The 26,289-nt window shown below is 35.0% G+C and overlaps 1 protein-coding gene across 11 annotated transcripts in view; it reads right to left on the bottom strand.

Moving 5' to 3' along the window:
- DMD (dystrophin) overlaps positions 1–26,289 on the bottom strand; it is a 962,852-nt gene that overhangs the window by 100,141 nt on the left and 836,422 nt on the right. For all 11 annotated transcript variants that reach the window (XR_005555060.1, XM_039329649.1, XM_039329655.1 and 8 more), the window contains one exon: positions 24,482–24,542. Coding sequence is in view for 10 of the 11 variants with exons in the window: in XM_039329649.1 (XP_039185583.1) it covers positions 24,482–24,542 (61 nt within the window). In the remaining variant the exon portion in view is untranslated. The remainder of the gene's footprint in view (positions 1–24,481; positions 24,543–26,289) is intronic.

Raw genomic sequence — 26,289 nt, 5'->3', positions numbered from 1 at the left:
TTCTTGCTTCAACTGTGTCTTCAGGCACAGAAGTGCATTTGAGATACAACGTGGCATCTGGAGAATTCCTCTAATAAATTTGGATTGAACTCTTTCCAATGGTGTGAAACATGAAGCTGAGGGTCCAAGCAAAGTCCCACAGAGAAGCTATGGTAGCAACTTGGCCAGAAAAAGCTTAATTGTGGCTGGAACATAGTATCCTCTCTTTGTGCAGAAAAAATTGAGGATGGTGTTCGCTGATCTTTGGCCAGAGGCAGCCATATATTCTCCTTGTGTTTTTCATGAGCCAGTAGCATGTATGATCATCCCTAAGTACTTAAAGGTGGTTACCTGCTCTATCTTATGACCATTAAAATACCATGAGTAGAGTTTTGGCCTTTTTGCAAAAGCCATAATCTTTGTTTTCTCATAATGTACAGTATGTCCAGTTTATTGTAATTGCAATATTGGATGAGGGCTCTCAAGGCTCTTTTAAGGCCTACTGGTGTCCTGGAGAGGATCACAGCATAATCGGCATAGATGCTTTGGTCACCTATTTTTGGCAGGTGGTAATTTGATTTATTTAACCATCTTAACATGTCATTTATATAAAAGTTGAAAAGCAAGAGGGCCAAAATGCACCCCTGTTTAACCCCTTTTTGAGTTTCAACTGATCTCGAGAGGGACCCTTGTATATTGCACCTCACCTTGAGGGATGTCTTAGTATGTAAGGCACGTAACAGATGGAGAAGCCTGTGATCAACTGAAGCAGCTTCCAGCTTCTCCCATAGCTTAGTCCTTGTAACCATATCAAAAGCTGCCTTGAGATCTATAAAGGCAGCGTATAATGATACAGATCTATTTGATGCATATTTTTCAATCAAATGATGGAGAACTAAGCACTGATCTATGGTGCTTCTCCCCTCTCTAAGCTCGGTTTGCTCTTCAGCAATCAAGATCCAGCCACTCCTTTAATTTATCTTGGAGGTGTTTGGCTGATTATATTTAGCAGACTTATTGGTTTGTAATTGGCAGGGTCATCTCTCTTTCCCTTTTTATAAATTGGAACCAAAATTGCCAACCCCCAATCTTCGAGGACATGGCCAGTGGAGTCAATAAAGGTGAATAGTGTCGCCAGGACTGGTATGCACCATTCCATATTGTTCTTTAGTAGTTCAGCAGAAATGAAGTCAGCTCCTGGAGCCTTCCCAGTCCTGAGTTGGCCAATGAGGGATTTAATTTCAGACTCTGAAAATAGAGGCCACTCAGTTAAATCTTTCATTGTATACTTTATTCTCTCGCTGGAGGGGTCTTCATACATTCTATGAAAGTGGAGTTCCCAGGATTAGGAGGTATATGGGAGTGTAATGGGGTATAGATTCTTTCAGAGTGGCAAGCTATTAGGCACTTTTGCTTTGCTGCCTCAATAAGTTGTTCCCAGGAAGACCTTGTATCTTGTCTCTTCTTGAGTAAAATCAATTGCTTAAATTGTTTTTTGAGTGTGAGTAGTTGTTTAAGAGTTGTTTTATTGCCATTTCCAGTCTCACTTTTGTGCACCTTATATGCCAGAAAGTATATAAATGATAGCATTCTAAATCTATACCCTCTACATTGGTGCTAGTAGAGAAATGGGGTACTGTAAAATTATTTTAAAAATAGCATGAGATCAATTAAGATTAGTAATTAGTTTATGAATTGACATTCTTAGCACAAGCTTCACTAGTTATCTTTACAATCTCTTGAATTTTTAGAAAATCTCACTGTATTCACTGTTCACAAAAACTATGCATGATTTTGAGAAAGAGTAATCATGAAAACAAAACAAAGCAGAAGTTTGCAACACACACCATTGTCAAAGACCACTGAAAAGTGATCCTATAACATTTGTAATTCGAATTGTGATTAGCCAAGTTACAAGTTAAGTTCTAACTCTGAAAACAATATTCTTTACAACAATGAATTTCTGTTTTTGATTAATTACATACTCACTACTTCTAGAGTGACAAATTATAGTTAAGTTTAATTGTGATTTACTAGAAACAATCCAATTTGGAAACCTTATGAAACTATGAATGTATATCATTCCTTGTTTTTAAGTTTTATTGTTTACTGTTTTATTGTAACCATTCAGAGATGCTGGGAGTCATATAGCATATAAAAATAATGAATTATCATCACATAATCAGACACAAACTCGATTATTAAGATTCATCACATCATCAGCCAGATGTTTAGACTGGATTTGGCACTTTTCTTCCTCTATCGATTCCTTCCCAAGGACCTAGGATAGTCAGATGCTGATGTTTGATGGTCTTAGAGGTATCGTCACAAGATGTAAACTGTTTGGAGTAAAGCTGCCTTTTGCAATTGACTGATGATGAATTTGTTAATGCCAATGGTGTTCAAGTGGTGCTCTCCAGTTGTTTTGAGATTGCAGCCAAGGCACCTATGACTATTGGTACTACCTTTGCTTTCTTTTGCCACAGTCATTCTATTTCTATTTGCATATTTTTGTATTTTGTTTTCCAGTTCCTTCTCTTCTATTCTGCTCTCTCCAAGTACTGCCACATCCATTATCCAGACTTTTTAAATCTTTCTTATTGACAATGGTTAAGTCAGGCATGTTATGCAGTAGATGCCTGTCTTTTGAATTTAAAATCCAAGAGCACTTCACTTTCTCAGACTTTCCCTATTTTATGGTCCCAGCAGTTCTTGCTTGCAGACAAATGTATTTCTTATAGATCTTCCAATGCACCATTGTTGCTACTTTGTCATGTCATTGTTTGTAGTCACTCTGTGTGATCTTTTTGTAACAACTAACAAGGAAGTCCATTGTTTCTTCAGCTTCTTTGGAGAGACAGCATTTGCTATCTGTTGCTGTCTTCTCAATTATGGCTTTGTGTGCATTTGTTCTTAAGACTTGGTCCTGCGCAGCCAGAATTAGCCCCTCTGTCTCTTTCTCTAATTTTCCTTCCTTTTTGCTATTGCGAGGTCTTGTTGTATCCACATTGCATGCTTTTTTAAAAAAAAAATTACTGGCCATTTAATACTTTGCATTTAATAATCCTAACCCTAACATTGCTTTGCCATGTCCTTTTTCCATTCTTCAGTTGACCTTTCTTTTAGGCCAGTTGGTCTCTGCTGTATTCAATAAAGCTTCTTGATACACTAACATTAGCATATCTTCTTCACTGCATTCTTCCAATGCCCTTCTTTTGTTCTTCAACTTTTTCAATAGACGTATTTGTAACATTCCACATCCACCTATTTTAGTTGATACATAGTTTCAATATTACTACACAGATGAAAGGAATAGTTCATTGTCATTACTGTTCTGGTCTTTGCATCAAAAGCTTTTAGTTTTGCTTGAGTCCAGTCTACTATTCCAGCTGTATAACTAATCCCTAGGTATGGCATTGGATGGTATTTCTTCCACTGACTTCGGACTTTGAAATCTTCTTCTAATTGTTAGTATTAATTTCTTAATTGTCAATTCAGTGTTTGTGAATTTAGAAAAGCAAAATGAAATCAATTGTTTCTACATTCATCTTCATCGGGGGGAGGGGCATAGGGTAGGGAAACCTGGAAACATGAAGAATTGTTGTGGCTGACTGTTACCAGACACAAACTATGAATTAGAATTAATTAGCACATGGAAAAAGAAAGATTTCCTTCCTTTGAGCAACTCCTGACATTAGCTTTCACCATTAATAGTTTTTATATTCTTCATCATTTTAATAAACATTCTAAAATAAAATGAAGAAATGTGCTTATGTAAGATGATTGACATGATTATAATTTAATTTGAATGTTAAAACTTGCCACACTTTAATTAAGAAAATATAATCCATACTTAATTTACTTTTTTGTGCATTTTTATTTATTTATATGCTGCCTTTATTATTTCTTATAAATAACTCAAGATGGCAAACATATCCAACATTCTTTTCCTATTTTCCCCACAATAACACTCTGTAAAGTGAGAAAGAGTGAATGGCCCAAGGTCACTCAGCTGGCTTTCATGGCTAAGGTGGGACTAGAATTAACAGTTCCTGGTTTCTAGCCTAGACCAATCTGGATTCTCTTATCGTACATTCAAAATTTGAAAAGATCATTTAGACTATGATTATAATGTATTTACTAATGCTTGTGTTATTACTTTAATTTTTTTTAACCTTTAGATTTTTATTACCTAAACTGTATGCGAAGCTATTCATCAAACAAAAATAAATTTGATAATGTGATGCAATAATATTGAAGTTAGTTCAAACTGAGCTTCTGGATAAAAACAGGAAAACCATTTGCAGAATCTGGTTTTATGAGGAATGAATTTGATGACTGAAATTCCATTTCCTATTTTCTTTATCTTGAAAGATATTACATTTTTCAGATTGATAGCTTGTTATACATAGTTGAATTTTGCTTTGTATTATTGACTAAAATACCAAATACTGAAATAAAATAGATAATCCTAACTGATATTTTAAAAATATCTCTACCAACTGTTCCTTTAACAGCAATATGAAATCAAATATAATAATATAGAAACACAAATATTGTCTTAAAATGCAAGTACTTTGACCAGCTAATATCCCAGGAATCAAGACAGGGATAGGCTAACTTTAGTTATTTATGTTCTGATATCTTCTAAATTGGCTTCTTGTAATGCAGGCTATCCTAGATCTTTTTCAAAAAGAAAATTTCCCAGATGTGAACCCATATGGAATCTTGCTCATAGACATGGCACTTGACATGTCCAATGCAGAGACCTGTCATTCTGGAGGAAAGAGTAGGTGGAAGCCCTCATCTGCACAGAAGCAAATGTTTCATTCAGGGTAAGTGGTCAGGGTTTCATGCTGCATTCAGCATGGGCTTCCTTTTTAGATGCAAGAGGAAGCCATCTTTCTCTGCTTTGTCTTGCATGGAATGCTCTGGGAATAATACATGGGGTTGGTCTTGTAGGGATGTGTGGGTTTTCTTCGCTAAAGTCATATAGAAAAATGTGGGATAGACAGCATCACCACCAGATGGGTTTGTAACTGGCTGACAAAACATACTCAATGAATAGCCCTTAATGGTATTGCATCTATATGGAGGGAAGTGAGCAGTGGGGTACCACAAGGTTCTGTCTTAGGCCCAGTATTCTTCAATATATTCATAAATTACTTAGATGAGGGAATAGAAGGGGAACTCATCAAATTTGCAGATGACACTAAGCTGGCGGGAATTGCCAACACTCCAGAAGACAAGTTCAGGATCCAAAGATCTTGACAGACTTGAACAATGGGTCCTATTCAACAACATAACATTTAATGTGAAGAAAAAAACAACATAAAATTTAATGTGGCAAGAAAAACCAAAGGTACAAGTATAGATTAGGTGAAATCTGGCTCAAAAACAGTAACTGTGAGAAGAATCTTGGAGATCTAGTGGACAATCACTTAAACATGAGGCAGCAATGTGTGGCTGTATTAAAAAGTTAATACAATCCTTGGTTGCATAAACAGAGGCACAGAATCAAAATCATGTGAAGTATTAGTACCGCTTTATAAATCCTCAGTAAGACCACACCTGAAATACTGCATCCAGTTTTGGTCACCACATTATAAAAAAGATGTTGAGACTTTGGGAAAAGTGCAAAGAAGAGCAACTAAGATAATTAAGGGCCTGGACACAAAAAACATATGAAGAACGGTTGCAGGATTTGGGAATGGCCAGTCTAGAGAAAAGAAGAACTAGAAATGACCTGATAACCATATTCCAGTATTTGAGGGGCTGCCACAAAGAAGAGGAGGTCAAGTTATTTTCCAAGTCATAGGAGGCAAGACAAGAAACAATGGATGGAAACTAATCAAGGAGAGAAGCAACCTGGAATTAAGAAGAAACTTCCTAACAGTGAGGATAATTGACCAGTGGAGCAGCTTGCCTTCACAGTTGTAGGTGCTTCATCACTGGAGGTTTTTAAGAAGAGACTGGACAGCCATCTATCTGAAATGGTATAGGGTCTCTTGCTTGAGCAGGGCTTGAGCAAGGTCCTTTTCAGCTCTATTCTGATTGATATCACTGTCTTGACAGATGAGATGGGTTAAAGATTCAGAAATGATTAAGACTAAAAGAGGGATTATTAAGTCACATATGCAAAACCACACAAATCTATAGTAAATTTCTTTCTTTTTAAATAACATGAGTTTTTATAATTTTAGGCATGGAAGAAAGACATTTGGTTTGATTTTGTTGCTACTAAAGACTTCTTAGAAATGTAAAGATTTAATTAGTAGATACATATTTCCTATCACAAAACTGGAAAAAGAATCCTATTATCTTCTGGTCACCGATGAGCAAATGTTAGCTTGTCCTGGCATGAAATCAACAGTTATGAATACTTGATAATTATACAGAGTAAGGGACTTAGCATCAATCAGAAGAAAATGATTTTGGTATCAATCAAAAAATGTTCCTATTGCTCTGTGTTTTCTTTATAATGCGTACTGAAAATTAACTTTATAATTGAGATTCAAACAATGATAGAAGACAGGAGATCTTTTCATTAGGTTGACTACCCTCAACTTTTTAAGTTCAAAGAACCCAACTGTGAGCTTTAAACACAATCTTCCAGTGCTATATCCTAATGAATAAATTTTAAAAATGCTAAATAAAACATGAGAAACTATCTAAGTATTTTAACTGTTAATCTATACAGTTTTTGACATCCTTCATAACTCAGTTTATTAAATATAGTTTCTTCTTAAATTTTGTTCTTTTTGGAAATGTGTTTTCCATTTTTTCCCCTTGTATCATTTTTCTATTTCCTTGTACTATTTGAATGTTATTTTTTGTTTCATGCTTGAAAAACATAATTAAAAATGTAAACAATACTTGTTTTGAATAGCTGTTTAAATGACATTACTTTTACTGAAGAAGTAAAATCTTTTTACATTACAAAATATGAAATAATTACATTTATTTTTGGTTTGATAAATTATAATAATAGATAAGTGCATAGTTTAGATCAGCGGTTCTCAACCTATGGGTCACGACCCCATTTGGGGTCAATCGACCATTTTACGGGGGTCGCAAAACAACGCGATCTGCCATTTTCCCGCCCAGGGGGTGGCGCCGCGCATGCATGCCACGCATGGGGGTGGCGCCGCGCATGCATGCCGCGCATGGGGGCGGTGCCGTGCATGCGCGCCGTGCATGGGGGCAGCCCCATGCATGCGCGCTGCGCTGCGCATGCGCGGCGCGTCCGTGTGATGGGGGCGCCATCACACGAAGTTTGAGAACCGCTGGTTTAGATACAGGCATGTCAAACCTGTGACGTCATGTGACATCGCACGACATATCGTGACTTTTTCCCCATTGCCGGCAATGGGGTGGGCGCAGTTTTAGTATGATGCATCTGGCCTGCGGGCCGGCAGTTTGAAATGCCTGGTTTAGAACCATATTGAGAAGAACGGTTATACTGCTGTCATATGAAAAATACCAAAATGAGAATGGAAATAGTAAAAAGTATGTGCAGGAAGAAGATGGCTACATGTTTTTCTTTTTGTAATTTTATAATTTTCAAAGGATTTCACATTTTCCTAGGAAAAGCAAATGACTAATAGTAGATTTAATAAAGTAAATTCCCTTCATCCCTTCAGCTAAAGTAAATTACACATTGTTCATTTGTTTTCTAATCTGCATTTTTATTGAGATTAACTATAATGTCAAAATAAGGATACAAAAGCAGAATTAAGATAAACTGACTTTTAGAAACTGCATTGATCCTGAAATTCATGTTTACCATCTTATTAGCAATTTCAGTATTGTGAAATGGAAGTCACATGAGGAATATTATTGATAATTGAACACTATTTCTAATAAGTGCTAACAGCTCATTGAGGAGTTGTTTCCCTCAGTGTTTCTTTATGTTTCTGATGATGATTGTTAGTTACCAGTTACTGTTTTTGGATGTCTTTTAACTTTTTTGGCATCAAATAAGAATTATTATTTAGTACATAATATACTAATAAAATATAAAAGGAAATTTAAAAGTGTTAAAGTAACAACATGTTCAATAGCACAAGATTGTTCTATGGCAGAAAGAACAGGAAACAGTAGACCCAATATTTGGCTAAATCTATGAAGTTATGACTACGGTGCTATGGTGAATTCAATTGGTGCACGGCAAAATGTTACATGCAATTATAACTAATGCAGTATATAGTCCATAAAATTCAAATATTATCATCTATGCTGAGGCTTGCTTAAACTATACATCATTAAAAAAAAAACCAAGGGAGATGGAAGAATTTTAACATGAAGCATTGTCCTTTAGCAATGTACTATTTTTATTCCTTGGAATGCCTCTGGGTTCAATGTGGATCAGAGGTGTTTTTAGTTTGTAGAGATAATAGATTGCTTTGAAATATCCTGTCTGCTGGGAGGAAAAGGAAAGATAGACACAATTTCCCCTGCCTATTATAATAGATAGGGAATAGGAAGTGGGAAAACAAGTTGAGGGAATGATGGAAAAAAATAAAATATGATTTGAGGCAGGAAGGTTTCTGGAGTAATGTGAAATTAAGGACAATGGACTAAGGTAAAATATGTTATGTATGAATGTGTGTGTGTGAAAAAAGGAAGAATGGGAAGGAAAGGAAAGGAAGTTTAGGCAGTGTAACTGTAAACAAGAAAGAGAAGTAAGTCATTGTTATTAGGGACATGGAATTAAAAACCAACTTTTGAGATATGGTTGGCGACATTTAATTTTGAAAAAAAGTGATTCTTAAAAATTCATTTCACACTCTAATCTGAAATACATTTGGATATTTGTATGTGTAGCGTTACCTCCTCAAAGGCCGCCAAAACACAGGCCCTAACCCTCCCCCTTTAGTCCCGCTCAACAGTTGCACTCTCAAAGTGCTGACAGAATGTCCAGTTTCAGCGGGAGCTCACATGGAGTGAAGAGATGGCAAGTTATTGTTGTCAGAGGGGGGTTTGCGGGAACAAAGGTGACCGACCCCCAACCACAGCGGTCAACATGCGTAACAGTATTTAACAGCCTCAGGCAGTCATAGCAATAATAGTTAATAGTCTGTAGCAGTCATTTGAGAAAACAAGAGGGTGTGTGTGTGGAAAGAACTCCCCGACTCCAAGCAGCAACATAAACCACGAGCGGAGATAATCAACACCCTGCAGTCACAGCTCGCTCTGCCAGGGCAACTTCCCACAATGTTTACAGCATGCACAGGTGGTAGTGATCAACGTTTGGATGGTTGCTGATCTCTGAAGTGGTAGCGGCTTGCCTCCTCTTCTGTCGGGACCCATTGTCCCAGGTCTCTCTCTATGCCAAATTCCCCCCTTCCCTTTCTAGTTAAAACCTGGTTCAGCACCTCAGGCAACTTCCTCACTCCCACTCTCTCTCTTCCCCTTGCTCAGGATATTCCCTTGCAAAAGAAAGCAATAAACCCCCTCTCTCTCCTTCCCTCCCTCTCCTTCCCACTATTCCAAAGAAGAGGAATCACCTAAAACTCCAATTCTCTTCAGCTTCACCTGGTCTCTCTCCAACAGCAGCAACAACCAACCCCCGCTCCCTTTCTCCATCTCCTTTTCTTCCCTTTCCCCAGTCTACACCCATAGCACCCAAACCAGCAGCAGCTGTCCGAGCTTTCCACTCTCCTCTTGCTGGCCAGGCTCACGCAAAGCCTTTTGGTTAGCCCACTACATATGTTTACAACTTTGCTATATTTGTGGGCTTTCTGGTGAAGCAGAAACTTGTAGATTCAAAGGACTAGATCAAGAAGTTTCTTCAGATTGGTGAGGAAAACATTATCTGAAATTTTCCTGGGAGCAGGGGAGTGACAATGATTTGGGTCATTTGGATAATTTCTACACTATTCCACCAATTTTAAAACTTGCCTATCTCTAGTGAATTATAAGGATTACATTCTATAGAACAATTTTTGCTAAGGTTAGTTTCATGTTATACTCCTCCCTTCATCACATGCAAGGCTTCATTTTATAATTCAATCTTATTCACTGTTTCCTTTATTATTATTTCTTACAGTTATAATATTTCCACATATTATAATACTTATATAAGAGAAATAATAGTTTAGGTCAGGGCTTTTCAACCAGTGGTATATGTACCACCTATGGTACTTTGCCATGTGGCAGGTGGTACCTGACTGCTAACCAAGTGCAGCAGGGAGAGGAATGAGCAGAAGCAACCCAAGCCTGAGGGAGAGGCAGCTGCAACTGCAGGACTGTCTGGGTGCAGCAGAAGCCCCAGGAGCTGGCAGGGCCCCAGCTGATTGGCTCCAGCTGATTGGCACTTCCAGAAGCAGCTTGGAGCTGGAGGTGAACTGAAGAAAAAGGGGGGAGGAGAGGAGAGGCTATAAAAGGAGGTGGTTTGAGCAGGAAAGGGAAAAAAAGACAACAGGGAAATAGAAGGATAGGTTAGCCAGCAGGGAGGAAACAGGGAAAGAGAAGCAGCCACAGCTGTTGCTGGAAAAAAAGGTCCCTGGTTCATTTTCTCCAGCCAGGAGAATGCAATCAGCACTGATGAAATGAAAAGCCGGCATGTCGGAAAGGAGGTGGGTTTATTTAGTTCCGGATCAGCTGGCAGCTTGATTGGGTTACCATAAGGATTTTTGTACAGCTTTTACAGCGTTTTGTAATTCACAGGCTCCTTTGTGTGCTTTGGTTATTGGAATGTTTTAGTCTGTATTTTAGACTAGCAATGTTGGCTTTTGTAGGTTTAATCCCTTTAAACAAATGTAATTAGTTTTACCCCCTTATCTTGAGTCTGTCTATGACTTTTAGAAAGTTTTCTTTGAAGGTAAACAGGTTTAATTTAAAGCTAAAGCTTTTTTGAAATTGCCAGAGCCTTTTAGTCTTGAGTTGCAACATTGTGACACATGATACGCTTGAGGCAACTTAAAGAAAAAAAAACCCCTGAGTTTATGTGTTTATTTTGTGAGCCTTTCTTCCTTTGCACTTGATTCCTGTGTCTTTAAGGGACTGGGTGTGTGTGCATTCTTACTACACTGTGGAAGGAGAGCTAGGAAAGGCCGACCAGCTAGCTCAGGGATCTACAAACTTAGCAACTTTAAGACCTGTGGACTTCAACTCCCAGAATTCTTCAACCAGCCATGATAGCTGAGGAATTCTGGGAGTTGAAGTCCACAAGTCTTAAAAGTGCCAAGCTTGAAGACCCCAGAGCTAGCTGGTAGTGGTGCATATTAATAAACATGGATAATTTCATCATACATTTGTCATTGCAAAGGGAGAGTGATTCAGCAAAGGAACAGCCACCAAAGAAATTAAAACAGGTACCTTTTCCCCTTTTTTTCTACAGTTTGTAATATTTCATTAGATTATAGAATAATATACAAAAATACAAAAGCAATAGTAGGACACAGTGGGGAGGAAAAAGGGGGAAAACGTGAGGGGGAGAAGGGAAAAAGAACAGACTTCCTCTGTTGTAGTAGAAGGAAGTATTAGCATTGAATCTCAACTTCTTACTTTTCCATAATATTATAAACTAGCCATTTCTATAACAACAAATGAATCTAATCAGTAAAACCCCAAATCCCCCCCCTTTTGTTTTTAGTCATCAAGTTTTTGACACCTTGCTAAGCACTGGTAGTACTCAAATATTCTCATATCCTAAAAGTGGTACAATCTGTGAAAAGGTTGAAAAACACTGGTTTAGGTAATAGACTTTTGTTTTTACTAAGAGGCATGGTAATCTTATCCAAATATTATTGTGTTCATAGTTTATAGTTCATCAGTAACTATTTAACAGGATTCTATGTACAGAGTTTAACTTTATTATATGAATCCAGAGTGATCATAATGTTTTATTAACATTAATCCTAATTTGAAAAATGTTTTAAATTCTGGATTGATTTGAGACAATGTATTAAGTCTTAAGCAAGCCAAAGAGTGTCATGAAAACATTGCATGTAACAAAGTAAGAGTGTAGCAACCTAGAATGGTTTAGCATGCATGGGTACATATTAACTATATTACTTCTTCTGAAGTTTTGTCTGGTAAGTTCCCAGCAATATATAAATTAATTTAATTCTAGCAGTGGCCATTTGATCTGAAGGAGCTTGTAAATTGCTGATATTTTCAGTTATCCAAGGGACTTAGGTTTCCTGGTGAAAATATCTGTTGAAAAGGTCTGGTTAAGGCAACTTTTTACTAAATGATGATCCAAGGAGGTTAATTCACAGATATGACACTATGTGAAAATCTTTAATGTTTAAAGTGATTTTTCTGTTAAAAACATAAAAAGAACAAAAAGAGAAATAAAATATCTCTTTCATTCCCAGATCAAATGTGCATACACTTTTCTAACAATTAAGCTGAATTTAAAATAATATATTTCTATTTTCTTCATGAAAATAATAGCATAGCTATCCACTGTACAAGATAGGAGCTATAAGACAAAGTTTACTGAAACTACTTCATTAAATATTGTACTGTTATGAAACATTGATGATGTTTATATAGTGTTGCTGGATTTCCTAAATATATCTATTAGTAGCTTATGCTTCACAAAAGTTTTATTCAGCTGCTTAGCATAAGGGTAAATATCTTAATATTTAACTATGAACACTACTAGACTGAATAGGATATGGGAAGAAGTATGTGCAGATAGCAACTCAGACTGATACATTTCACTGTTTTCAAATCATTGACCAATTGTTTTACTTATAGTCTCAGATGTGTGTGAGAGAATATGCATTTATGCTTACACACACACACACACATACACATGAACACACCCAAACTTCGGCTACAAACAAGGTAGCCATAGAAAGACAAATCAGGCTGATTAGAAAAGTCTTAGATCATACAACTTTTCACTTTATTCAAATTATATATCTACCATTTTTATTCACAATAAACTGCAAATTAGGGAAAAAAAGACCCATCTAACTTCTCTTTTGCAAAACATACTTTATTTTTAAATATGTATTTAAAAGATTTTTTCCTAAAATGCACATTTTATTCTATATATAGTATACATACATACGTACATGCATACATACATACAGTCATCCATTTAGATACATTTTGCCTATTACTCAGGTTAAAAACTCAGGTTAAAAAAAAAAGGTTAAGGTTTTCTCTGCCAATCCTCTCTGGGTCTGGGTGTGGGAAGGGGGAGTGCTTACCTCAAATTCATAGCTGAACAGCCAGCATTGTCCGAAGACACTTATGTGATCATGTGGTCGGCATGACAAAGGTGCACAGACTGCTGTTACCTTCCCACCAAAGCAGTATTTATTTATCTATTTGTATTTTGCATGCTTTCAAACTGCTAGGTTGGCAGAAGCTGGGGCAAGTATTGGGAGCTTACTCCATCATACAGTACTTAGGTCTCAAACTGCCAAACTTCCAATTGCCAAGCCCAGTGTCTTGCCCACTTGCCCACTGCACCCCTCAACTAAAGTAAGGAGGAGACATTTGTTTTAATTCAAGTGGGAATTTATTCCATAATGTAAGTCTTATTTGTATACTGTAGTAGGTTTGGTTATAGCTAATTATTACATTCTTTCTTGGGGCTGGTCATCAAATCAAGCTCATCTCAAAAGAACACATCATGCCGGGGACTTCCGGTGGATAGCGTCGATGATGGCGGCTACATTGTAGCCGTCCTCCTGGGACGGTGTGAGAACCGCGGAGCACAGCAGAGATCAGCTGTCCCGCGGCTCGAAATCCCTCTCCCGGGTGAAGGGAGGGGGTAGAGAATCACCCGAATAGAGGTAGAGCCTCTTAAACCCCCCAGGATTTTTTTTCTGGGGGGTAGAAAGAGAGCTCCCTTGGAGTTCGGGCTGCCTCTGCCTCCCAGCTGTCTCTGTTCCTTCAGGAACAAAGCGAAATGCCGCTACCATCTCCGCCTGCTTAAAAGGACCGGGTGAGTGATTTTTAAAAGCAGACAGAGCTGGATAAAGGATTGGACTTATTGATTTTTTATTTACTTTTTAGTTTAGGCTGATTTTCTTTTCTTTTTCTTTGTTTTTTGCTTGTGTGGAGAGTGAAAGTAAAATGGCGATTTGAAAGTGCTTTTTTTTTTTCTCGGAAGAAAGCGAGTCAAACGGAATGTTATGGACTATTTAGTTTTTTCTATTTAAACTTTTTAAACTTTTTTTTTAGAAGGTGGTTTTGTGTTTTTGAAATAGCTTTTAAACTCTCCTTTGCTTTTTATTTTTTTCTAGAGGATTTTTTATTGTATTTTCTTTAAGAAGGAAGAAGAGGAAATAAGATTTTTCCTTTTTTAAAAAATGGCTTCAAAGAGGCAAGCAGCTTCTACAGTTCCTAAGGTGGCTTCTTCCCCTGCGATTTTACCGGTACAACAACCTAAAGCTACAGCGGTACAACAACCTAAAGTTACACCATCATCTTCTCCTCCTCTGCCAGTATTATCTGTACAAGACATGAAAGATATAATGGGAAATGCTGTATCTCAAATCAGAGAGGAAATGAAGGACCTTTTAGATCAGAACAAAACTGAAATTAGAGGGGAAATGAAGGAGCTTTTAGATCAGAATAAAACTCAAATCAGAGGAGAAATGAAGAATCTGTTAGAGCCGAATAACACTATTCTGAGGCAAGATATAGTTATGGCTCTATCAGGACTGGCTTCTGTGGTTGAGAAGCTTGACTCAAGGGTTGAAGAGGTTGAAGAAAAGGTTGATACCCTGGAAGATAAATTTGAAGGCATGGAAAAAAAGATGGAAATTTCACAAGATGACATTGTTATGTCTCAGTATAGGGAAATGGAATACGCTTTAAGAATCAGGGGTCTGAAAGAGGATATGCAACAAGATCTGGCAGAAATTGTGGTAAATGACTTTGCTGTTATTCTGAATAGGGAGAAAGATGGAATACTTAGAGAAGTGGAAAAAGTTTACAGAGTTAATTCCTGGGTCGCAAAACAGAAGAATTTACCAAGAGATGTGGTGATTTATTTTGCAAAGAGATCTCTGTGTAATGAAATTATACAAGCTTTCTATAATAAGAGGTTTCAGATTGCTGCTCAAGATGTCATTATCTTAAAGGAGATCCCATCTAAAATTTTAAGAAAGAGAAAAGATTTTGCTTTTCTAGCTAATGAACTTAAAACAAGAATGATGCCATTCAGATGGGAGATTCCAACGGGTATTGTTGTGAGCCATGTGGGGACGCGTTACAGACTCAATACAGTTACTAAAGCAAAGGAGTTTTACAGTTCGGTCCTGGGAGCAGGCTCACCATCATTTATGATGCAGAAAGCTTTGGATGGTAAAGAGGTGGAACAACAGTCTGAAGGACAAAGTGTAATGGTTGCTGGAAAGCCACAGGTGGAGTGGTCGTGACAAACAGAGATCAAAGAGCAAAGAATGACCCGTGCAGCACATAGACGCAAGGAAAAGGAACAACAGAAGAAAGAAGTTAAAGAATCTCTTCAAGAAATTGCTTCATTGCCGGTGGGAGGAGCAAGACCCAAGAGTTCTGCAGCACATTCTTCTATGGCAGATCTTCAAGCAGTCTTCTCCAGGCTCTTGGTTAAGGGAGATGGTAAAGCTCCTGACCTGGAATGCTAATGGCCTTAATTCCCCCCAAAAGAGAAAGAAAATCTTTCATTACTTAAATCAACATAATAATGATATTATTTGTTTGCAGGAAACACATATTTTATCTAAAGACCAAAAACATTTAGCCAATGCTCGTTTGGGATCTCATTTTGTATCTTCTCCTCCTGGGAAAAAAGGGGGAGTAGTCATTTATGTTAAGCAAAACTTATCAGCCTGTTTGATAGAATCTGATCTTCAAGGGAGATATATTATGATTGAGGTTGGTTTATAGGGGAAGAAAATACTTATAGTGGGGTTGTATGCACCAAACCAACAACAGGAACAATTTTACAGATTTTTACATCAGAAATTAACTTTGTTGGATTATAGATCTGTGATATTAATGGGTAATTGGAATGGTGTGTTAGATATACAAAGAGACAAAAAAGGATCTTCTACTTTTTTTAAACAGGCTAAACTGCCTAAAGCAGGGGTAGTCAACCTTTTTATACTTACCGCCCACTTTTGTATCTCTGTTAGTAGTAAAATTTTCCAACCGCCCACTGGTTCCACAGTAATGGCGATTTATAAAATAGGGAAGTAACTTTACTTTATAAAATTTATAAAGCAGAGTTACAGCAAGTTAAAGCATATAATAATAATTACTTACCAAATAATTTATGTCGTACTTTCGCTAAGTTTGGCAGAATAATTCTTTATAAAACAACTTACTGTAGTTAAACCTATCTTTTTATTTATACTTTGCATACATAGAAGCATGAAGTCTGATGAAATTACATTTAATTAATTAAATTATTAATGAGATCCCTGAGGCTGATGTTGCGAAACTAAATACTGGATATCTGGCTCAATTTTTGTAAGGAACAAATGAAGATCTCCTCTTTCAGAAATATTCAGGCAGTTTCTTTCTTTGATCATAATATGATTAACAGCACTAAAGCCTGATTCCACAAGATATGAGGTAGGGAAAGATATCATTAAACTGAATATCATTTTCCACATATTTGGATATAAGACAGGCATGTTTTTACTTTGCCATAGGTTTTCATATCCACCACTATCGAATTTATGTTTACTTTCTTCATCATATCTAATTTCTAACAGTTCTTCTTGGCAAGTTGTATCAGCCTCTTCAATATTTGCGGTAAAAGGATTTTTCATCCAGTCATACACCTTCAATTTCAAAATATCTTCAAATTGTTTTTCCATGTCCAATTTAAGTTCGTTGAGGAGGCTACTGAATCTGTCAATATCCTCTGGAGTTACATCATCTTTTATAGATGATAATTCAGGAAACTGATGAAATTTTCTCTTCAACAGATTATAACTAAGTAGTTCAAGTTTGTCAATAAATAATGACACAATACTTTTATTAGCTCCTTGAAGCTGCAAATTGACATCATGAAATCTCTTGAAAATATCTGCCAAATAAAAGGCATCATTCTTTACTGTTTTTAACTGTTCACACAGATTGGTCTCATTATTACTTTCAAAAAATTGTATGACACTATCATATAATGCTACAAAACGAGCCAAAGATGTACCCTTTAACAGCCAACAAACTTCTGTGTGTGCAAGAGTAACGTAATAGAATCTTCATTATTGTCCTGGCAAAGCTGTCAAAATATTCTATCATTTTTTGCATTGGATTTGATCTTGTTTATGGCTCGAATTATTATAGTTAATGATGAATGGAGACTTGTACTTAGATATTTTCCTACAAGATGTTGTCTGTGCACCACACAATGAATACATAAAACATTTGGCACTTCTTCCTTCAAATAGGCAACAAATCCACAATAGCGACCTACCATTGATGGTGCTCCATCAGTAGCGCATGCAACAATATTATTAAAATATTATTTGTATTATTTTTTGTAAAGTATGATTTCACAGTATTAAATATAGATAATCCTCTTGTATCTGTAATGAGATTTATTGCGAATAGCATTTCTTCTCGTAATGTATTGTTTTCATCAAAATAACGTACATATGCCATTAATAAAGCATTATTATCTGCAATGGTAGACTCGTCCAGTTGCATGGAAAATGAAAAGTTTTGGAGAATACTTATCAGTTTTTTTTCAACATTAACTGCCATTTCTTCAATTTGTCGCTTTACTGTGCTATTGCTTAGGGGCAATGTTTTTAAAATTTCAGGTATATCCTGATGCATTACTGTTGAGATAAATTCTTTTATAGAGGGTATTATTACAGTTTCTCCAATATTATAGCTTTTACCACTTTTTGCAATTAATTGTGAAATGCGATAAGTGGTAATTAATCCATCTTCGTTCGCTGCATGTTGTTTCTTAAATGATGCAATGATTGTTGAACGATTTTGAAATTTTTTATATATTTCCTGAAAATATTCAATGGGCTTGTCCTTATCATTTGGATGCTTTGTAGAAAGATGTTCTCGCAATCGACTTGGCTTCATTGCCTCATTGGATAATGTTTTATGACACAATAAACACATTGGATGTTGCTTATTTACAACAGATTCTATGAAACCCATCTTCAGATACTCTGGCAAATAGCCATGAGTGTATTTTTTTTTTTGAGACATGGACTCACAATATTTTGTTTGAAGCTGTAGGCAAGTGCTCACTCTCACAAATCTAATTGCGTACTGACCAGTGCGACCGCAGACAAAAGAGCCTGTGCCGTGTATCATAGTCTGTGCATGCCTCTCGCGCATCGTGGATTGGGTTTGAGGGGTGCCATCTACCAGCTCTGTCTGTTACAGCTGGGTGGTGTGGGGGGGAGATGCTCAGCTATTCTGAGACGAGGCTCTTTGTTTGCGGTCGCACTATAGCGCCATTTAGTTTCACTTACATAACGTGAATTAAACTTATGCACAGGCAATACAAATAGTATATTTTCAGAAATTCAAATTGTCATGGGGAATTTTATGAAAACCTAATGAAAATGTTTTTAAATAATGCTATGGAAATTTTTTTAAAAGTCAATTAAATTAAAAAAAAGGAAAGTGCTTCAGTATCGGACAAAACCCTTACCACCCACCATGAAAGCTGGAATGCCCACTAGTGGGCGGTAGGGACCAGGTTGACTACCACTGACCTAAAGCCTTTTTTGATTTGAAAGAGGACTGGGAGCTGAGAGACTACTGGCGGGAACGCAATCAGGAGGAGAGAGACTTTACTTTCTTTTCAGACAGACACCAATCCTTTTCAAGAATTGATTTTTTCTTGATTACAACTGATTTATATTTTAGGGTAAAGAATGTTAAGATTTTTCCTAGGACTTTGACAGACCACAGTCCAGTTTGGATGGAGTTGGATGAAAAAGAGGAGAGGAGATCGTGGAGGATTAATGAGAACTTATTTAGACAAGAAAAGAATGTTCAAAAATTAAAGGAGCATTTAAAGGATTATTTTGTTTTAAATATGCATAAGGGAACATCAATGTCAATGGTATGGGATGCAGGTAAAGCCTTCATGCGTGGGATCTTGATACAAATGAATAATACTCACAGACAAAAGCAGATTCAGAAACGTAAGGATTTGGAAGACGAGATTAAATTAAAAGAAAAAATTTTGATTTCAAATCCTACAGATGAAAAGGTCAAAGAATCTATAAAATTGCTTAAATCACAATTTAATATGTTGATGGCTGATCAAACTGCAACTAACTTACTGTATATGAGACAAAATACATTTTGTAATGCTAATAAACCAGGGAGATGGTTGGCCTACCAACTTAGAAAGCAACAGAGACAGAGAATTATAGATAAAATAAATCATAATGGTAAATTGGTATATCAGAAGGAGTTGATTAAGAAATCTTTTTTAGATTATTATCAAAAATTATATAAGAGTACTAAAATACAGGTCTCAGATATAGATAATTATTTAAATGAAGCCAACTTCCCTAAATTAACAGAAGATCAGAAACAAGAAATTAATAGTCCAATTACTAGTGAGGAAATTGAGACAGTGATTAAAGAACTAAAATTAGGTAAAGCACCGGGTACGGATGGTTTGACATCTATTTATTATAAAACTTTGGTACAAGAGATGATTCAACCTTTAAGACAGCTTTTTAATAATATATTACAGGGTTTAGAGATTCCCCCCGTCATGGGGCAGAGCCTTTATATCTTTAATTCCAAAAGAAGATCAAGATCTTACTCTACCAAAGAATTATAGACCTATATCTCTTTTAAATGTAGATTATAAGATTTTTGCAAAAATATTAGCTAATAGGCTTATGAGGGTTTTGTTGTCAGATTATACATAAGGATCAAACGGGTTTTATAACTGGAAGGTATGTGAAGAATAATGTCAGACAAATTATTAACTTATTAGAATATCTAGATAAAAAGAATCAAGTCTCTGCAGGATTGATATTTTTAGATGCTGAGAAAGCTTTTGACCAATTGAATTGGCAATTTATGTTAAGACTAATCGATAAAATGAACTTTGGAGAAAAAATTTCACAAGCTCTTGGTGCTATTTATCAAAAACAAACGGCACAACTTATAGTTAATGGGGGCTTGTCAGAGGTTTTTATAATAGAAAAGGGGACTAGACAGGGATGTCCATTGTCACCTTTGCTGTTTGTTTTAACTTTGGAAATATTGTTGATTAAAATTCGAGAATCACAGTAAATAAAAGGAATAGAAGTTAACAAAAAAGAATACAAACTAAGAGCTTTTGCAGATGACTTGGTGGTTACCCTGTCCCAACCTACTCACTCCGTAATAGAGTTATTACAATTGATATATCAATATGGAGGGGTTTCGGGGTTTAAAATTAATAACAATAAGACTAAAATACTACCCAAAAATATGACTAATATGGATAAGCAGACTTTGGTTAATTTGACAGATTTTGAGGTTGTTGATAAGGTAAAATATTTGGGGGTTACTTTATCTGTCTCTAATGTAAAATTGTATAAAAATAATTATGAAAGGTTGTGGGTCAGGATACAAAGAGACTTGAAAAATTGGGAGAAGTTGCAATTATCTCTTTTGGGAAGAATTGCGGTGATTAAAATGAATGTCCTGCCTAAATTCGTTTTCTTATTTCAAATGATACCTATCTTAAAGAATGAGGTCAATTTAAATGAATGGCAGAAAGGTATCAATAAATTTATCTGGGCGGGGAAAAAACCAAGAGTAAAGCTTAAAATTATACAAGATATTCGTGAAAGAGGTGGACTCAAGGTACCGAATTTGAAATTGTATTATGATGCTGTGGTCTTAACATTAATTAGTGATTGGGTTAATTTAACAAATGTAGAAATACTCCTCTTGGAGGGTTGGGATTTACTTTTTGGATGGCATGCCTATTTAATTTTTAATAAAAAAGTTGACCGGGTTTTTAAATCCCATATTATAAGGATTTCTCTACTTCGGGTTTGGAGGAAATATTATAGAAGTGATTCTAAAATACCATTATGGGCTATACCTTGGCATGCGATAGAGGGGATAAGGAGAGGAGTTAAGATGGATAGTGTTTCTTATGCACAATTGCTTAGATGGGATGGTAAAATTTGGCAGTTAAAATCTTTGGAAGATTTAGCACAAGAAAATATTATATATTCATGGTTTCAGTACAGACAAATAGCGGACAGATGGAAGATAGATCGTAATGTGGGCTTGCTTAGAGAAGATGAAAATTTTGTTAAACAAGTAAAAGATCAAAGACGAACTCATATTAAGAGAATTTATGGGTTGCTAGTAGAATTGGACTCAGAACCAGAATTAATTAAAGAATGTATGATTAAATGGGCACAAAATTTTGGTGAACCAGTTCTACTAGATACCTGGGAAATCATCTGGGTGAGAAATGTTAAATTTACACAAGCCCAGAACTTAAGGGAGAATTTTTATAAAATGTTTTATAGATGGCACCTTGATCCACAAAAAATGTCTTGTATGTATCCCGACTTACAGCCCAAATGTTGGAGATGTGGTTGTTTGAATGCTACTTATTACCATATTTGGTGGTCGTGTAAAAATATAAAAGCCTTTTGGATTAAGATATGGTGGAATATTCAAAGAATTTTTGGAAGGAAGGTAAAATTTACCCCACAATTGTTTTTGCTAGGTATTGTTACAGATTGTGATACTAAGGAGGTTATATTGATGTTAAATTTAATTACAGCCGCAAGGTTGTTAGTAGGGCAATACTGGAAGAAGGAATCTTTGCCTACTTTGCAAGAGTGGTTTTTTAAAGTATCCTATCTGGCGGAAATGGCAAAGATTTCGGCTTTTTTAAAGGATCAATCGCAAGAGAAGTTTTTTGTGGTATGGGAAAAATGGATAGATTTTATACAACATAAGTTGGATATAAAAAAATATTAATTAGTTTATCAATAATTTATATACAAATTTTAATATTTTATAGATTGTATTATTTTTTCTTTTTCTTTATATGTTTTATTATTATTTTACTTTCTTATATTTCTTTTCTTCTTTCTTTCTCTTTATTCTTCTTTTTTTAAAGTATCTTCTTTTTCTTTTTTTTCTTTAATATTTATCTCTTTTTTATATATATATATTATTGTTAATTATTCTATTAGTAGTTTAAGTAATGTATTTAGACTTATCTATGGTTTATATATATATATATATATATTTTAAGAAGTCAAGAAAATTTAATTAAGCCTATATTCAGCTCTGGGAAAGTTGAGGGAGGGAGTGGGAGGGTTGGGGTGGGTTGGGGAGGGTTGTTCTTTCTTATTTTGTAAAATTTTAAAAATTTTCAATTAAAAAAAAAAAAAAGAACACATCATGCCCATAGTCCAGAAGTACGAAGTGATGTTTTGGAAGGATCATTCAACTGAAGTGACGAATAGGAAGAAAGTAGATGGCTCATAAAGAGGAATCCTGTTTATGGTACTAGAGGTCAATTAACAGCCACTGCAGAGCCAAACTTACTTTTTAATTATTTATGAAGGAAATAAACTATGAATTGTTGAGAATTCTGGGCCACATTCCCTTAATAAATCTGCCCCACTTCCTTGCACTTTTTCAGGTTTGCCCATTATTTTTTCTCACACGAACTGCAATTCCAGTTTGCAAAAATTGTAATGGCTGGTTACTGCTATTAAATAATCAACTGTATAAATATCTAGTTATAATAGGCAGGATCAAATAATTTGATGCAACCTTGCATTAAAACACCAAATATAACATTGTGAAGGCTTCTAAAGCAATGTTTCTCAGATTTATGAGCTTATAATGTGCTATAATGTCAATGAAAATGAAAAGGTGATGAGTTGGAGGGGGAAGAAAAAAAAAACTAACAAAAGAAATTGCAAGCATCAAGAAGAAAATCCAAAATGAAAAATAGAATCAGAGTGCAGTACTATTGAGCTGTGTCCCTATGTTCAATGTAAGCAATTTATGTTACTATGAATCAGAGGACTGTATCTAAACTCATAAATGGTTAGACAGAATGACAGTTTCTATATAGACTATATGGACACTCAAAGAACAATTTGAAAAATATATTTCCTTATCTGAGATTAGGTCTCTGTTATACTATGGCTAGATATAACTGAATATTTTATATCTTTTATATTCAGCAACCTCTAATGACATAAAACTATAAATGTGGAAGAAATGAGTATTTACCCAAGTTATGTAACATCTGTTTTTTTTATTGAAAATTTTTAAAATTTTACAAAATAAGAAAAAACAACCCTCCCCAACCCACCCCAACCCTCCCACTCCCTCCCTCAACTTTCCCAGAGCTGAATATAGGCTTAATTAAATTTTCTTGAATTCTTAAAAAAAAATATAAGCCATAGATAAGTCTAAATACGTTACTTAAACTACTAATAGAATAATTAACAATAATATATATATATATAAAAGACATAAATATTAAAGAAAAAAAAAGAAAATACTTAAAAAAGAAGAATAAATACTTAAAAAAAGAAGAATAAATACTTAAAAAAAGAAGAATATAAAAAAAAGAATATAAAAAAAAGAATAATAACATCTCTTTTTCACAATTAAAACAATATTATATCATCTAGAATCCAAAATATATTTTTCAGCTATAGAGTTAAAAGATTGCTTAGATAAATTGATTGATCCATTTTATGGCCAAAACATTTTATCAGGAAGCATATAAATTTTAAAAATAAATAAAATAAATAAATAAAATAAAAAGCATATAAATTTTAAAAATAAATAAAATAAATAAAAATATTTTTCTTCAACTCTCCTGCCCAAAAAAATCAAACAACACTCTAAAATAATCTCTTTTAAACTTCTGCATATTCAATTAAAATATGTTTTAATATATGTATAATTTTATTTCAAATATAATAAACAGATTTAAAAAGTGGGTTTTTTCTAGAAATAAAGCTCATATAAAATTAATAGCTCAGTAAATTCTGTTCCTAACCTTAGTGTTAGCAAAAGAAGACGTTTGCTGTTTAGATTCTACTCAGCAAGAAATGTACCACATGCTCTCAATGTTTCCAAACACTATCCTGCCCTGTGCTACAGGACATCTGCCCACAAAACAAAATGCACTGTGTTCAAGTTTGGCCAAATTAGTTTGATATCTTAACACAGAGAAAAGTAATGTTTCTGGCAGTAAAAATGCAGTCATAATGCATTAACTAGCATTTTGTTGAACTTTCATGACAGCCAGTTTAACGTGAATACTACATTCTGCCTAATCATAGGCTCATTACCACTGAAAAATGTTTACTGGATTTGTATAATGAAAATATAGTTGACTTTTAACAGCAAGCAATCTTCACAATTTTATTTATTTAAACAATTACTTTGCTGCTCATGATGATAATGGAGGGCAACTGAAGTATCAACCAGTATCATTCAAAGGAAGTTTTTAATATGGTTTCAAAGCAAGCAAAGTTAATTACCCAATAAGCTCTCAATAGTTAAGCATTATGATTATTTTAATACTTACTTGATGTAGTAGGGCACTTTGTTTGGTGATATGGCCCTTTCCCATGGGCCCTGGACAGAAGCTGTTAATTAAAAAAACACAAAAATGAAACATAAAATCATCACAAATTTATTTAGTTCAAGTTCAAAGCAAATATTATTATTACTAATTATTATTACCTTAACATTATCTTAATCTTTATGATTACATTGTTAGTTCACTGATGTGGGTCTCTTTACTCAGTTGTCCAACATGCATTCTGTTTTAATCTTGAACTGAATTTATTCACTTGCAAAGATAAATGCAAAATCTTTTCAGTTATTAAATAACAGTAACAAAGAACAACATTTCCCTATACCTGGTCCTTAGGAAGGACTTGATAGGTGGATAAAAATTCCAAATCTATTCTATCCATCTGACTGTGTGATCAACCATAATAATCATAGTATCAAGAACCTGATATGAATGGAGGCCAGTACCAGGTAAACAACTAGCAGCTGTGATTTCACACTGTTATGTATATAATAATATACTGATAATAATAATAAAAGAAACATACTGCATAGCATGTGATTTACATTTATATCCTATGATTCTGTTTATATAGGTAATCTGCAAGTTATGACTATAATGGAGTCTTCCCACCACAGCCATTAGTCGTGATAGTCATAAAATGAATCAGTTAAATTTTACAATAATTTTTGCTGTGGCTGTCGAGTGGCTATCAAGCACTGGGGAAACCAGGAGATTCAGGCAGTTCAAATGAGTATAAAGATTTATTGCAAGCTTAATCTCTCTACAAAAATCTAAACTACTAACAGTCAAGGGAAATTAGTGGGAGTTAAGAAAGGAATTCAAGATGGCCTGGACATAGATCTCTGATGATGCCTTTGACCCCTCCCTTGGACTCAGCCTAGTCATCTCCTACAACGGCTTCTGGGGTCATTAAGCAAACGCCACAATTGTTAAGCATACTACAGTAATGGTTCATTATACTGTAGGTGTGGTTTTGCTGAAAACTAAAAGTAAATGCTGGTATTTAACAAAATTGTCATAAAACACAACTACATGACCATCGAGCACTGCAAGCAGCCACAAATGCAGACATGTTGCTGAGCATTTGAAGTTCAGTCATTTGACCATAGGCAGGCCTGATTGTAAGAAGCCGCAAGGTAGATCCATTATAATTTCAAATAGTTGCTAAGTGACCAATTGTAAGTAGAGGACTACCTGTAACTTGTTTAACTATAGAAAGACCTAATAGCTGACAATTTCTCTTTGTTATTTCTAATTGTTTTATATATATATATAGCTCACTCTACTCCATTATAACAGTGCAGGTGTTATCTAACTTTAAAAAGCTTATATTCAAAATAATTACATACATTTCTAAAGAATTTTGAATATACTCTTGTAGATTTCATACTACAAGCAGTTATAAACCACATATGAGTCTTCTGAATTTCTGTATTTTGATAAATTTAGATATAAATTGATGCACATATAACACATGGAGCATTTTAATGATATGATCTTCAAATATTGGAAATACAGAGGCTGGATCCAGATGTAGTCCTGTACAAGGAGAATATTGGAAACAGTGATATTTAAATGTTGGTTTAAATGTGTCTATACTAAGAATTATTAAATCAAATCCAATACACATTTTATATGCATTAATGTATCAGAATACTATATACATATCTATATACTATATACTATACCTAATCATATAAAGGGCCAAAATGATCCTATCCAATAAAACACTAATCCACATTGCATAAGAGTATCACCTATAAGGTAGACTACAACCCCACTTCCACAAATGC

Source organism: Crotalus tigris, unplaced genomic scaffold (assembly GCF_016545835.1).
Source record: "Crotalus tigris isolate CLP2741 ecotype Arizona unplaced genomic scaffold, ASM1654583v1 scf7180000024401.5802323, whole genome shotgun sequence".
NCBI classification, from domain to species: domain Eukaryota; kingdom Metazoa; phylum Chordata; class Lepidosauria; order Squamata; family Viperidae; genus Crotalus; species Crotalus tigris.
Note: the sequence above shows the minus strand (reverse complement) of the source record. Positions and strands in the feature narration are given on the sequence as shown.